A 15,203-nucleotide genomic window follows, 5' to 3' on the forward strand; every position below is an offset into this window, starting at 1 on the left:
TTAAATTATCATTAGCTTTGTTAAGCCTGATTTAAGGTTCTGGGTTAAACCAACGCGAACGGAACCATAATTCAGCCTTAAGTCTATGACAGCATTCACTCACTTTTACAGTTGACCAGCTGGTCTCAGAAGCAGAGGGTGTCATTAGTAAAGCACTGTTTTCTTACATCCCTCAGATAAAATTAAATCAAGAACCATCATTCATCTATAGTGATAAAATCACATGAACAAGGCACTACTGTGGGACACTGTTCTAACATTCTGACATTGTCTTCCTGTTTGTTTACAATGGTGTTACTGAGCAGGAAACTGAAAACCAAAAAAACGAATAACTTTATTCAGAACAGAACAATCACAGAACAATGATGAAAAATGTTAGATAACAATAAAAACATTACAAAAAAGGTTACTAATTTACGACCAGAAGCAGAACTATTTAAAAAAAAATAATATAAAACTGAACTTATTACAATTATACCAGATTTCCAGATACACACATTTTATTCAGTGTGAACATGTTGGTGACGTCTTAAATTACTCAATTGAGTAAAAGCTGCCCCACACTGCTCACATCTGTACGGCTTCTCTCGAGTGTGAATGCGTTGGTGCTTCGTTAAAGCACCTGATTCAGTAAAAGCTGCCCCACACTGCTCACATCTGTACGGCTTCTCTCCAGTGTGAATGCGTTGGTGCGTAGTTAAAACACCTGATGTGGTAAAAGCTGCCCCACACTGCTCACATCTGTACGGCTTCTCTCCAGTGTGAATGCGTTGGTGCGTAGTTAAAGCACCTGATTCAGTAAAAGCTGCCCCACACTGCTCACATCTGTATGGCTTCTCTCCAGTGTGAATGCGTTGGTGCTTCGTTAAAGCACCTGATTCAGTAAAAGCTGCCCCACACTGATCACATCTGTACGGCTTCTCTCCAGTGTGAATGCGATGGTGCGTAGTTAAAGCACCTGATGTGGTAAAAGCTGCCCCACACTGCTCACATCTGTACGGCTTCTCTCCAGTGTGAATGCGTTGGTGCGTAGTTAAATCACCTGATGTGGTAAAAGCTGCCCCACACTGCTCACATCTGTACGGCTTCTCTCCAGTGTGAATGCGTTGGTGCGTAGTTAAAGCACCTGATGTGGTAAAAGCTGCCCCACACTGCTCACATCTGTACGGTTTCTCTCCAGTGTGAATGCGTTGGTGCCTAGTTAAAGCACCCGATGTGGTAAAAGCTGCCCCACACTGATCACATCTGTACGGCTTCTCTCCAGTGTGAATGCGTTGGTGCGTAGTTAAAGTACCCGATTCAGTAAAAGCTGCCCCACACTGATCACATCTGTACGGCTTCTGTCCAGTGTGAATATGTTGGTGATTTCTTAAAGAAGCTGATCTGGTAAAAGCTGCCCCACACTGCTCACATCTGTACGGCTTCTCTCCAGTGTGAATGCGTTGGTGCGTAGTTAAATCACCTGATGTGGTAAAAGCTGCCCCACACTGCTCACATCTGTACGGTTTCTCTCCAGTGTGAATGCGTTGGTGCCTAGTTAAAGTACCCGATTCAGTAAAAGCTGCCCCACACTGATCACATCTGTACGGCTTCTGTCCAGTGTGAATATGTTGGTGATTTCTTAAAGAAGCTGATCTGGCAAAAGTTGACCCACACTGATCACATAGGTACGGCTTCTCTCCAGTGTGAATTTTCTTATGTCTCTTCCTGGATGATGAAGTGGTGAGGACTTTCTCACACTGATCACAGGGGTAACCTGTGGGCCTCTCTTTCCCTTTACGTTTCTGTAAAGAAAAAAAGAGACTTAGATCCTCTTGTCGGTTGACCTGTCAAAAGTTTTTTCAGTTGTATTTAATAGCTTTCTATCATGGTCTTTGCAGTGAAACAATGAATCCTTATTTTCTAGGGCTCATATTAACCATGTCCTGTCACAACTAGTTCTTTACAGACAAAAACATTCAAATAAAACATCTCGCTAGGTCAGAACAAAAGTGTAAGTGGTGAAAGCTACTGAAACAAAAACTCTTAGAACACATTCACCAACTGTTTACCAAAGCCACTTGAGATGACTGATCTCAAACTTTAATTAGAAATGTTGTCTTTAAAACAGTTTTGACTTCAGAACTGGATGTGAAAACTCAGTTTTATTACCTGACAAATGTGATGTCATAAACAAGTCCTCATCAAGATAGAGATGTCATAAAAAGGAGAAATTTGGGCTATAAACGAGCCCTAAAACAAGCGATATGAGACAAAAACATTTCAGCAACCTGAATTTATTTGTTGCTACTTTCAATGAACATACATGACAAGCAGCATGAAGGCCTCTGGTCTATATGTCAAATATGATTTCATTCACTCTTTCAGCTCAATTAGCTTATTTAAAAACACAAATAAATTAAATTCATTTGGCATTACAATTATGAAATTCATTTATAAAATTGAAAGTTTAAAGTCCCTATAAGATCCGAATAGCTCACAGATGAACATTTGACGACTGAACATAAACAGTGCAATAAAAAAAATTAATTGGGAGTTATGCGAATGTGTGAGGAATTAATAAAGAAATTCTTTCAGGCAGTTATTTGAAAACAGTGTGGAGAAACAGTGGTTCAGTCAGTGCAAAGTGTAATAGTTCAGACTGGCTAAGTGAATTCTGTCCTGATTAGGTCACAGAGGCGTGCACCAGTTAGTGGAGCACGTGAATCGAGTCTGGGTACTGGTAGCTGTTGCTTGGGGGAAACGTGTGAGCAAGCAAGAATGAAACTTAGCTTGATGTGACCTTTGACATCCTTAGATCTGACATATGCAACAACACCATATGCTTGTTCAGACGCATCAAAAAAGATATGGGTGCCTCGGACGGTGGTAGGATGGTCCATCTCTTTGGAGGTATAGCAGCGTGGGATTGTGATTTGAGGAAGATAACAAAGCTCCTTTTCCAAAGAATTCCAAGCTGTAAGAGGGGATGACCTAACCTAATGGATCATACAACAGAGTTACTGCATGTAACGCAATGTTACATGTAGTAACGTTCAGTCTTGCAGTTCCACAGCAGTCCCAGTGTGCGTTCCTGAGGATCAGCCTGAGCCTCAGAAAGCCAAAGCTCACAACTGTCCGATCTTGCCTCAGATGGTAAGACGTTAATCACAGCAGGATCATTGCTTGCCCACTGACAAAGGTCAAAGCCCCCTACTAAAAGAGTAGTTCTCAAATTGTCAAAGTGTCTGAGCTGCCACTGATGAAGGAAAACTGCAAGATGCCAATTGAAGGTGTACCCAGAAACCACACTCAAGGATATGACAATCTGAAGAAGGTGTGGGGTAGAGTTCAGGTTCAGATGAAAAGTATGATATTGTCCGTGTAAAGCGAGATCTTGTGATCCACCCCTCCCAGCCTAATTGATTTAAGTAAGTCATGTGCCCTTATACTGGTTAGTGATGCACCGAAATGAAAATTTGTGGCAGAAACCGAAAATAATAATAAACACTTGGCCGCATACCAAATAATACCGAACAATGGTTCTTCGCAATTTGACGTGTTTTGCAGATAAGTACTTATGAAATGAATATGTTCGGATAAGTTAAATAAATAAATTAAAAGCCGACCCATATGAGCCAAGTAAGTACCAGACAACAGGAGCGAAAAAAACGGCAGAAAATGAACCCAGACTCTTGCTGAAATGAAGACAATGCTGGCTGAATTGAAAACAGATTTCAGGTCGGATTTGAAGTCAGAAATGAAGACTCTTCGTGGTGAGATGAGAAGTGGATTTGAGCGACTGGAAGAGAAAGTGTTCACGCTGAATGAAACAGTTAAAAAACTTGACAACAGACTTGAAGAAGCGGAACTCCAGATAAGTACTAGAGAGGACCACAGTGCTGTCTCAGAGAGGCTGTTAACCTTTCTTTTGCAAAGTAATCAATTTCTAGAGGAAAAGTGCCAAGATCTGGAAAACCGGGTGAGACGCAACAATCTGAGAGTTGCGGAGGACGCTGAGAGTGGAGATATGCTGAAGTTTATTGACCCGTTTATTAAAGGGCTTTTAAACCTTAACCGGAGTAAAACCTGGGGATAGAAAGAGCTCACAGGTCACTGCTGAAGAAACCAACAAATCCGACAGACTTCCCGAGATCAATTGTTGTGAGATTTGCAAGTCAAAGAAAGTGTCCTTCATGGGACAAAATTGAGACTAATGGAAGGCAGATCTTTTTCGATCACGACCACTCCAACGTTCTGCAGAATAAAAAGAGAGAATACATTGAGATCAAGAAACAACTAAACCAAAAGGATATCAGATTCCAGTCACTCTATCCAAACAAACTGAGAGTGTTCCTGGAGACGGGAACTGTCATATTCCACTCCATTCCATTCCGCCTGGGAAGCGGCAGACGGCCTGTGCGGACATGGGATTAACTGCGAGGTGTCTGAAACAGAACTCGCCTGAAAAGATCTGCATGGGCTGGGCTGGACAGGACTCTGTGGGACGCCAGGTTTGTGCCTGAACTTAAACGACAGACTATCAAGGACATCGTTGCTCTTTTTGGGAAGGAATGACTCTAAATTGAGATCCGCTACTACTTGACCGACTGGTATTCACTCATACACACACACGAACGTGCACACACATTTACACACACCGGCGCAAGTACAGTATACACATACGCGCCTAAGTATACACTCACTCACACTCATATTTAATCAATGATCAACAGGCTGCATATCTTCATTTAGAGGGGGAAAAGACAAACATGTAAAACATGGGTTTATGAATTATTTAGACTAGTTATTTTGAAATTTTGGAGGAGGTAAAATAAGGTTTATAACCTGTATTAATTTGAACCCAGTCTTGCTGGGGTTTCTTCCCCCCATGATTTAATTTGTAAGTGTTTGTTGCTCTAAGTTGATTTTTCAGAAGTCATTTCCAAGTGGTTAGCTTGATAAATGATCTAATATTGCACATCATTAAATGTATTTTATGATTAAGGATTAAAGATTTAAGGTAAATCATGAATACTTTCTGTTATCATTATGCCTGCTACATTCATGTTGATTGTATTGTTTTGATGGTGATTTTGATGCCATTGTCACCCCCCCAAATTATAAAAACGTTTTAAAAACTAGATGCAAATATTATATAGAGCTGTTTTTAAAATCTTATAGCTCTGGGTCTTAGTTAAAGACCCCAGCATCCATGCATGGTCACAAGCATGGAAGGCTGTGGACAGCTAACATAGGCATTTGGTAGCACAAGTGGAAGCCATGTTCTGTTGTTTTCTTGTTTCTTTTGTTAATTTGGAATATAATTTTTGCTATTGTAAGAAATTGGAGGATATATTGAATATTTTACTTACAAATGAGGATATTAAAATTGACTACATGGGATTAGGTTTACAGGATGTTTTGTTGAATAAGTATGGCAGATTTATAAAACAGAAAACACTAAGTGGTAATGTATGCATTTTAATATAATTTCATTTAATGTTAATGGTTTGAATAAACCAATTAAAAGGAATAAAGTGCTTGCGCAAATGAAATATCTAGGAGGAGACATGGTATTTATGCAGGAAACACGTTTGTCCAAAATAGAGCATGAGAAATTAGCCAAACTGTTTAAACGCCATCTAGAAGAGGTGTTATAATTATGATCAAGAACCACATCCCTTTTGAAGTAAAAAATGTAGTATGTGACAAAGAGGGCAGATATGTTTTTGTAGTGGGGAGGATTGATGGAGAATATATTACACTACTTAACATATACAACCCTCCTGAGGAAGGTCCAAGTGTAATTGAGAACATTATTGACTTAATTACAGTGCAAAATAAAGGTATAACTGTCTTAGGAAAAGATTTTAATTTATTGATGAACAAGAAGATGGATTCACAGAGTAGTACAAAACATAAGGCCCAAAAGGATGCACTTTTGATGAGAAATTTCTCTAAAGATATTGGATTAGTGGATGTGTGGAGAGCCTTAAATCCAACTCAAAGGGATTACACATATTATTCTTCAGTTACAAAAAAATACTCTAGACTTGATTATTTTTTTATGTTTGCTAAAGACCTATCATCAGTTAAAAACATCAAAATCGGCCAAATGCAGTTATCCGATCATGCACAAATGACATTAAAGTGTAGTATAGAGAAAGGTGTTCATATTTGGAGATTTAATAATTACGGTATCTTATTTTAGAAGAGGAATTTAAACTAAAAGTACGAGAAGTGTTACAAGAATATATATGGTTTAATGACACAGAAGATGTAAACTCATTAATATTATGGGAAGGGGCCAAGGTTGTTTTAAGGGGTGAAATAATTGCCTATGCCTCTTTTAGGAAAAAACAAAAAGAAAATGCAAGAAAATCACTTGAAAGGAAAATTGAGGAATTAGAAAGAGAACACAAAACCTCTGGGGAAACCTCGGTATTGGAGGAACTTAAAGAGGCAAAAGCAGTAATGAATGATATTTTGAATATGGAAGTAGAGAAATCCTTGTCTTTCAGACAAAGAACATATGACGGAGGCCCCAAAGCAGCCAAGGTGTTGGTCTATAAGCTTAAAAAACAGCAAAAGAGGGTATCAGTAATGCAGCTCACTGAAAAAAAATGCTAAGACTGTAGTAAGGGGTCGAAATGAGATAGCAAATCAATTTGCAAAATTTTTACCAGGAATTGTATGATCCTACCCAAAATCTGGTTAATAAGGATAATTTAATGCAATTTTTCCAAAAGTTGAATTTACCTCAAGTTTCCAAAGAACAGAATATTGTACTCATAAGGGCAATAACAGAGGAAGAAATTAATAATCAAATTAAAAAACTTAAAGCACATAAATTGCCTGGAAGTGATGGATATACAAATGAGTTTTTCAATGAATTTCAAGTTGATCTTGTTCCACTTTTATGTAAAGCTTATAATTGGGCGGTAGACAATGAGACATGGGCAGCGACATGGAATTCTGCTATCATAACAGTCTTACATAAGTCAGGTAAAAGTCCTGCACATTGTTCATCTTATAGGCCAATTAGTCTTTTAAATACAGACCATAAACTTTTATCTTCAATATTAGCTACCAGATTAGCCAAAATTATTCCACAATTAATAAATCCAGATCAAACTGGCTTTATAAGTCAAAGGCAGCTCATTGACAATGTGAGACGAACATTAAATATCATAGAGACGGTTCAAAAACAGAATCTCCCTGTGGGAATGATTACCTTTGATGCTGAACAGGCCCTCGATAATTTTATAAGTTGGTTAAAAGCAATGTATAAACAGCCAAATGCTCGAGTCAAAGTCAATGGGGCAATGTCGAACTTCTTTAGTATCTCTAAAGGTACCAGACAGGGGGAGCCCTTATCCCCGTTGATTTTTGCACTATGCATAAAACCACTGGCAGAACGTATTAAGTTAGAACAGAAAATAATAGGTGTAGACATAGCTGGAGTAAATCATAAATTGTCGATGTATGCAGATGATATAATTATTTATTTATCTAAGCCTGAACAGTCAATTGGAGCTTTGATGAAGGTAATTGAAGAATTTTTGAGCGATTTCAGGCTATGTATTGAATGTTAATAAATCAGAAGTAATGGTTATGGGCTGCACAATTAGTGATGAACTAAAACGCAAATATGCATTTCATTGGGATGTGGAAAGGATAAAATATCTTGGGATTAATATAACAAAGAACTTGGGCAATTTGTATTTGAAGAATTTTGAGGAATTCATTTGCCAAATTAAACTGGATTTAAATAGATGATATATAATCCCCTTTTCCTTAAGAGAAAGAGTTAAAATGATACAGATGAATGCATTCTAGAAATAGTACGTTGTGTCGTGTTGTATTTATTTTATCTTCTTATCTTTTTATCTTTAAACTTTTTAAGAATGTCTGTCCATCTGCTGTGCCTGCGCCTGCGCACTTTTTATGTTTATATGTTTATATGTCTATATGTCTATACGTTTATATGTTTATATGTTTACATGTTCACCGTGGGAGGTGGGAAACGTCCCTCTCGATCTCTGTATGTCTTGACATACAGTATTGACAATAAAGCTACTTTGACTTTGACTTTGACTATTACCAAGGTTTTTATTTCTTTTTAAAGCACTACTCATTTATATTGCCTCTAACGCATTCAAATTGTGACTCTATTATAATGAATTTTATTTGGAATGGTAGGAAACCAAGAATTAAAATGAAATGTCTTAAACTACCAAAAGAAATGGGTGGCCTAGATCTACCTAACCTGCAAGGTTATTATCAAGCAGTACAAGTAAAGAATATCAAAATATGGATGCTTGAAAGCCCACATATAAGATGGAGAGAGATGGAAGTAAATTGTGGAGAATACCACTAACAGTTCTCCCTTTTGCCAAATATAAAAAATCATACATCGAGAATCTAGACAATAAATGGGTAGTGGCTACACTTAAGGTCTGTCGGAATCTTAAACTAAATGAAGATTTAATTTTCTTTAAAGAAATGGGGACTGTTCCGGACTTTCCTCCTAACAAAACAGATCAGACTTTTAGTTTGTGGGCTTCAAAAGGTTTGTGTATATTTGGACAAATGTTTGATGATGGAAAAATGAAATCATTTGAACAGTTATCTTTACAATATGGCTTACCTAAATCTCACCTATTTCGATTTTTCCAAGTGAGAAGTTATCTTTTTGATGTTTTAAAGAAGAAATCTACTAAAGATATAAATCCTTTGATAAAATATATGCTTAAAATATATGACTGTGGAGCTGAAACAAAATTTTTTAAGTAAGATAGTTAAGATAATACAAGTCGACCATCAAGCAAAGCAAATTTATCTTAATGTTAAAAATAGATGGAAGAATGAACTTCTTTGTAATATTTATTCTGCTGATTGGGAACAAATGTGTAAAAACATATATGAAACAACTAATTCAAATTATTGTAAGGAATTTGCGTTGAAGATTTTAATTAGATATTTTATTTTTTTTCAAAAGAAAAACGCTTCATAACTGGTCACTACAACCGGAAGTGCTTCAAACCTGCAGGGGGCGCTCTCGGCGTAACAGCTCAATGGACAGACACACGGGATGTAGAGAGAGACCGAACAGCTGACTGTAACGTTAAAATATAATAAAAAAACGTCTCGTAATGTACAGCGTTGTACAGTGATATAAACATCGTATATAAATATAGTCAGATAAAAATCACATTACCGTTCCTGCTGTATGTTTAAACCATGGATGTAAACACTGTGGTTCAGTCAGCTGTTCAGTCTCGGCCGAGAGCGCCCCCTGCAGGTTTGGTAACAGGTTATGAAGCGTTTTTCTTTTGAAGATGGTTTCTTCTTTTATATCGTTTTGTGCTTTGCATCGTTTCTCTATTTGCAGCGCGTTTGATGATGCTGCATTTGTCTTTGTTTTTTGCAGCACGTTTTTTCATTTGCACCACGTTCCTCTGTTTTTACCTCGTTTTGAGTTTGTGAATTTGAATCGTTTCTGTAATTGAAGCCGTTTTCCTTAACTGAGACGCATTAGGCTGTTGCAGTGCGTTTGGCCCTTGTCGGCCACCGTACAAACGAGACTGCTGAAAAGCACACAGCGTGGTAAAGTCCACTGAGGCGGTTTTTTGCAAAGACAACAGTCTTGTCGCCTTGTCACATGACGCATCCAATCCTAGATTACAGCCTCACTTGTAATTGATCAATCAATTAGTGGGTGTGTATAAAGAGAACCCCAGCACACCAGACCTTCGAATCAACTGCAACTTGACTTCTGACAACATGACTAAGAGTCGCCCAGAGACCAAATCGTTGATTATCAAAAGGCTGAAGACCAGATCCACTGCTGCTGTGGCTTACACCTTTAATGTGTCTCAGCGTCAAGTACAAAGAATAAGAAAACATGTTTTGAACAAGCCCAGGTCCGGCAGACCCAGTAAGACAACTGCTCGGGAGGACCATTTGTTGGCTCGAAAATCCAAGGCCAGTCCCTTTTCCACTGCAGCAGAGCTCCTGTTGCAATTTAATTTGAAAACATTAAGCTGCTGTCACCTCCAAACCAAGGTCCCTGAAAGTTGGAACGATGGACAGCGCAGTTGCGCTGCAGCTGGGAGCGTCAATGAGAGCTCATTAGGGGACTGATGCGCAGCGCCTGGATGATGCAGAGCATTCTTGACAAACAAAATACTTTGTTCCATCTCCCTTTCCTCTGAATTTTAGATAGTAAATAAATTCTTAAAATTTTGCAAGACGACTCCTAGTGATATCTGCACCTTACAACATTTGGTGCCGAAACCCGGGAGAAGAAACAAAGAAAGAAGGAAGACGCGGATACCAGGACAAATCAACAATGTCGGATTTGCAAAGCAGTGTCGTCAATTGGGTATGGCAGCTGCCACACCTTGGCTTCAGGGGAAAATGTAAATGTTTGTTTTATAAATACATTTATGGAATTACTCTGTCTATTTGTATTGATTATTCTATTATTTAAAACCTATAAAATAACTACAAATGCAAGTCAGAACAACATGATGGATTTCACTAGGTATTATCTTTCCCAACACTTGTACCCCCCCTCATATCTTGAAATGTGATACAGTATGTCCCAGCGTCCCTGACGACAGTGGTCGCTATCAATCTCGTTTTTAGCGCTCTTTGCAGTGTCACTAACTTACAAAAAAAGAAGGCAAGTGATGGTCCAATGTTGGCCCAGCAGCGGAGGGAGTCAGGCTATTCACGAGGCTGTTAGCCACTGATGGATTAATTATGCAAGTTCATCTTAAGGTAAGATATCAAATCACCCTACCCTCATATAAATCTGTTTAACCCTTTATAGGGCACTCATTGAAATACTTGGAAATGTACAATTTCAACCCTAGAGTGTTATTGGGGGCTACTACCAGAGTATTTTTCATTATTTCTTTTTTTCATTCTTTTTTTATTCTTGATGCAAATCAAGGTCAAAGAAGTTACCATATATGGTTCCTTGCCCATCGCGAGTAACATTGTATCTAACACTGAAGTTACCATTTATGGTTACTTGCCCATTGAGGGTGAAATTGTACCCATACATTGGATATGTATAAAAATACAAAAAACACATACAACATAATATTTATGATACTCTCTTCATAGAGATATTAGAACTTTTCTCCATAAATGGTACAACTTGACTTATAGGGCTTCTCTTTTTCTCCATCCATATATTTCGTCCAATCAGTCCAATCACCTCCTGACCCTCTCTCTCCACCAGCAGCAGGCAGGTTGACCATGCCATTGACCATGCCACAGAACAAGAAGTGAAGAATAGCATTAGAATTAATGGTGGTACTGATATTATGCTATACAAATCTGTGGCAACATCCAATGGAACATCCAATATTGTCTTACCTTATAATACGCTATTTGTAAAACGAAAACACCCGAAGTATGACTTACTAGATGCACCGGGCATATGTCTACAAAAGGACACTGTCACTTGAACTAGTTTGACCATAAGGGGGTGTATTTGTAAAAAAATGCACAAAGTATGGGTTACTAGAGTATCTGGCATATGTCTATAAAAGGTTCCTCAGTCACTTGCACTAGTTTTACCACACAGGGGCGTATGATCATATATGGGGTCACCATTATTCATGCTAACTATTTCATTGATTTCACTAATTCTGCACAAACAACACTTATCTCATCAGTTAGCCCCATCTTTCAAACACATGCTGTGTGAGTGTCATCAACCAAGTTACATAGCAGACTTCTGTGATGAGTATTTGCTGGGCATGTTGATTGATACTCTAGTTAAGTTCTGTGACTCGTAACCTTGTCATACCTTAGCTTTGACTGAATTGACGCCACTGCACTTCACAACCTTTACCCTACACCATACGCTCTGCACACCCGTCGCTATGGGCGGGCCATAGGGGGCCGGGCCCACCCATAGCGACGGGTGTACCCCCACGTAAAAAACAAACAAACATTTTTTTAATCTTTATTTTATTATTTTTTTGTTAAAAATACTAATGTTGCTTTCTTTATCACTAAAATGTTTAAAATATAATGGAAGAATGGTGTGTTTATGTTTGATTGGGAAATTTACACTGCAACGACCAAAACGTCAGATTACGTAGCCTAAGTCAATAACCGTTACCGCGCGATTCGAATGAATGAATGAATCTGCGGTCTAGTTTTCGCTGGCGAAGATATGGACTTATTCACTGCAGTGACACTTCAGTGAATAGACTGTGTGAAGACCCTGCGCACAGAAAATGAATTTGCTGCGCTATGGGATCTCTGCGCTCCTCCAGGCACGGCCAGCGAAGCTGTGCCAGTGACCGGCCCCGGTCCAAGCAAGAGAAGACGCACAGTTAACAAGAACCTCCGTGAATTTGCAGTTGAAGAAACCATTGGGCAAGCACAGAGTGACATAGATGAAAAGACAGAGTTCAAGAGGTTATTTTACAGTGTCATCGATGCTGTGCAAGGAGAGATGGATGCGCATTTTGGAGAGCGCAGCAGCGAGCTCATAGGGACACTGTTGTCCTTTTCCGACATTGTAAAACTCCCGTACCGGCGAGGCCGGCCACGCCCCCTTAGGACAGCTCGGTATGAGGTGTAGGAATGCAGCGCAGGCGGCGGTTTGTTGTTGTAAACGTCATTAGATCGGCCCACTCTGAACTATTATTTTCCGATCTCCGATCAAAACCGATAGGGGCATTATCGGCCCGATACCGATCAGTGGCCGATCAATCGGTGCATCTCTAGTTTAATTAAATGTTTAATTCCCAAGAAATGCTAGAAATTCATGTGTTTTGTGAACAAGCCTACTGTGCCGCTGCGTATTTACGCACAACCAAGCCGGATGGAACAATCACTGTGAGTTTAATCTCTGCTAAAACTAAAGTGGCTCCGCTAAAAAGGGTAACTTTGCCCCAACTGGAACTGCCGGGAACTCTCATCTGTGCCAGACTTGGTAATTATCTGAGCAAGATGTTGAGTCTGAACAATGTTAAGTGTCATTTCTGGACTGACTCGATGATCACCATTCATTGGATCAAGAGCACAGCCAAGCAAATGGAAGCTGTTTGTGGCTAACAGAGTAGCGGAGATCCAGAGTCTAACGCTGCCGGAGAACTGGACACATTGCATGGGAAAAGAAAATCCTGCAGATCACGGAACTCGTGGACTCAGTTCAGAGACACTTGTAAATGACAGGCTGTGGTGGAATGGACCAAGTTGGTTAAACTCGCTATAATTTAGTCCTTTACTGCCAATGCCAATTATATTTTCTCCCAGAATAAAACATTTGTTGTCAAGTGTTATTTGATAACTGACAAGTATTATTTAATTTTTTTTAACAGATCTGAATTGTTGCTTTTACCCGAGGAAACATTAGGGGTGTTTTGTCCTGGTTGATGCAAAGATGTTCGTCGGGTTTTCTCTCAACTAAACCCAACAACCTGCCTTTTAGATCCCATTCCCACATCACTTTTATAATCGTTTTATGGTTATTAGGAGTATGAGCTTTTAAACATCGTAAATTCCTCTCTTCCGACGGGCGTTTTTTCCCTCTGCCTGTAAAATGGCAGTGGTGATGCCCCTTCTGAAGAAGAGCAATTTAGATCACAACATCCTTGATAACTACCAAACTGTATCCAACTTACCATTCTTAAGTAAAAGTCATAGAAAAAAAAATGTTTATCCAATTAAATACATTTTTAAATAAATACAATATTTTTGAGAAATATCATTCTAGTTTTAGGACAAACAACAGTACAGAGACAGTCCTTTTAAAGATTGTTAATGATCTCAGATGCAATTATGGATTCACAGAAGCTTTCAATCCTGGTGCTACTGGATCTAAGCGCAGCTTTTGAGACAGTAGATCATCACATTTTATTAAATAGACCTAGTCTGGTGGGTGTCTCTGTCACTGTTTTAGAATGGTGTTTTTTAGAATCGTTTTACTCCTATGGCACTGATGCAAATGCTCTCCATGCGACGTCTTTACGATTTTGGTTTGGTTTGTCAGCAGGAGACAGACGGACCGAGAAGGAGCGGGTTCGTGGACCTGAACTCTGACCTGCAGACCGGCAGAGGCCGCTTTAGTCCTGCTGCTGGATCCGGAGTCCTGGCTCGGATTCCGGTCCATCTCTGAGTCCTGGATCTGGTTCTGGTTCTGGTTCTGATCCCGGTCCTGGATCTGGTTCTGGTTCTCATACCGGTCCATCACCCTGGCTCGGATCCCGATCTGTCTGCAAACCTCGGCTGTAAGAATATCAAAATATATAGAAAAGAATATCAAAACATATTTAAAATAATAATAATAATAATAATTAAAGCTGCAAGCAGCGATGAACGGGCCCTCGCACTCACGGCCACCGCCCCCCATAAGCATATCAGAAAAGACACCACCCACGACCTCCTATGTCAAACCATTCAAAAGTTATAGCAGAAAAAAGGGACAACCAATCAGAAGAAGGGGCGGGGCTAATTCAGGCCAATGAAGGTCAAAGACTCCATACAGAATCTGATGACACCACCCACGACTCTCTATGTCAAACCATTCTAAAGTTATAGCAGAAAATCGGGACAACCAATCAGAAGAAGGGGCGGGGCTAATTAAGGCCAACGAAGCTTAAGACTCATTACAGAGTCCCATGACACCACCCACGACTTCCTATGTCAAACCATTCAAAAGTTATGGCAGATAAAAGTATTCTAGGGGGCGCTGTTGAGCCGTTAGGCCACGCCCATTAATGCAAACCATGAAATATCAAATTTATCGCCAAGTCTGGCTTGCATGCAAAATTTTGTGACTTTTGGAGAACTATCAAATATGGACCAATCACATGAAGGGGGGGGCGCGCCTTTTGGCGTCTAGCGTCGCCATGGTAACACTTTTGAAAGAGAAAAGTAATGCGTGTAGTCGCAGGATGTAGACGCACATTTTGATGTATAACACACCTGGGTGCACGTTACGTTTCGGGCTGAATTAACTGCCGAAGGAATGGCATAAATTTCGCCAAAATGACACAATTTATTCAAAATGGCCGACATCCTGTTCGGTTTCGGCCATGGCTCCAAGAGACTTTTCTTTAAGTTGTCCCATGATACAGGTGTGTAGCGATTTTCGTGCATGTACGTCAAACCGTATTGTGGGGCTTGAGGCACAAAGTTTTCCGGGGGGCGCTGTTGAGCCATTTTGCCACGCCCATTAATGC

At 39.5% G+C, this 15,203-nt stretch overlaps 1 protein-coding gene across 1 annotated transcript; it reads right to left on the reverse strand.

The window, feature by feature from the left end:
• Window positions 1-500: 500 nt before the first annotated feature.
• LOC133460818 (zinc finger protein 93-like) lies at window positions 501-14,131 on the reverse strand. Its single transcript, XM_061741581.1, has 2 exons — window positions 14,063-14,131; window positions 501-1,784 (listed from the first exon to the last, which is right to left on the reverse strand). Exons 1-2 carry the CDS (start codon window positions 14,129-14,131, stop codon window positions 501-503), a joined length of 1,353 nt encoding a protein of 450 aa, XP_061597565.1.
• Between the last annotated feature and the right edge of the window lie 1,072 nt (window positions 14,132-15,203).

Source organism: Cololabis saira, chromosome 15, assembly GCF_033807715.1.
Source record: "Cololabis saira isolate AMF1-May2022 chromosome 15, fColSai1.1, whole genome shotgun sequence".
In the NCBI taxonomy this organism is placed as follows: domain Eukaryota; kingdom Metazoa; phylum Chordata; class Actinopteri; order Beloniformes; family Belonidae; genus Cololabis; species Cololabis saira.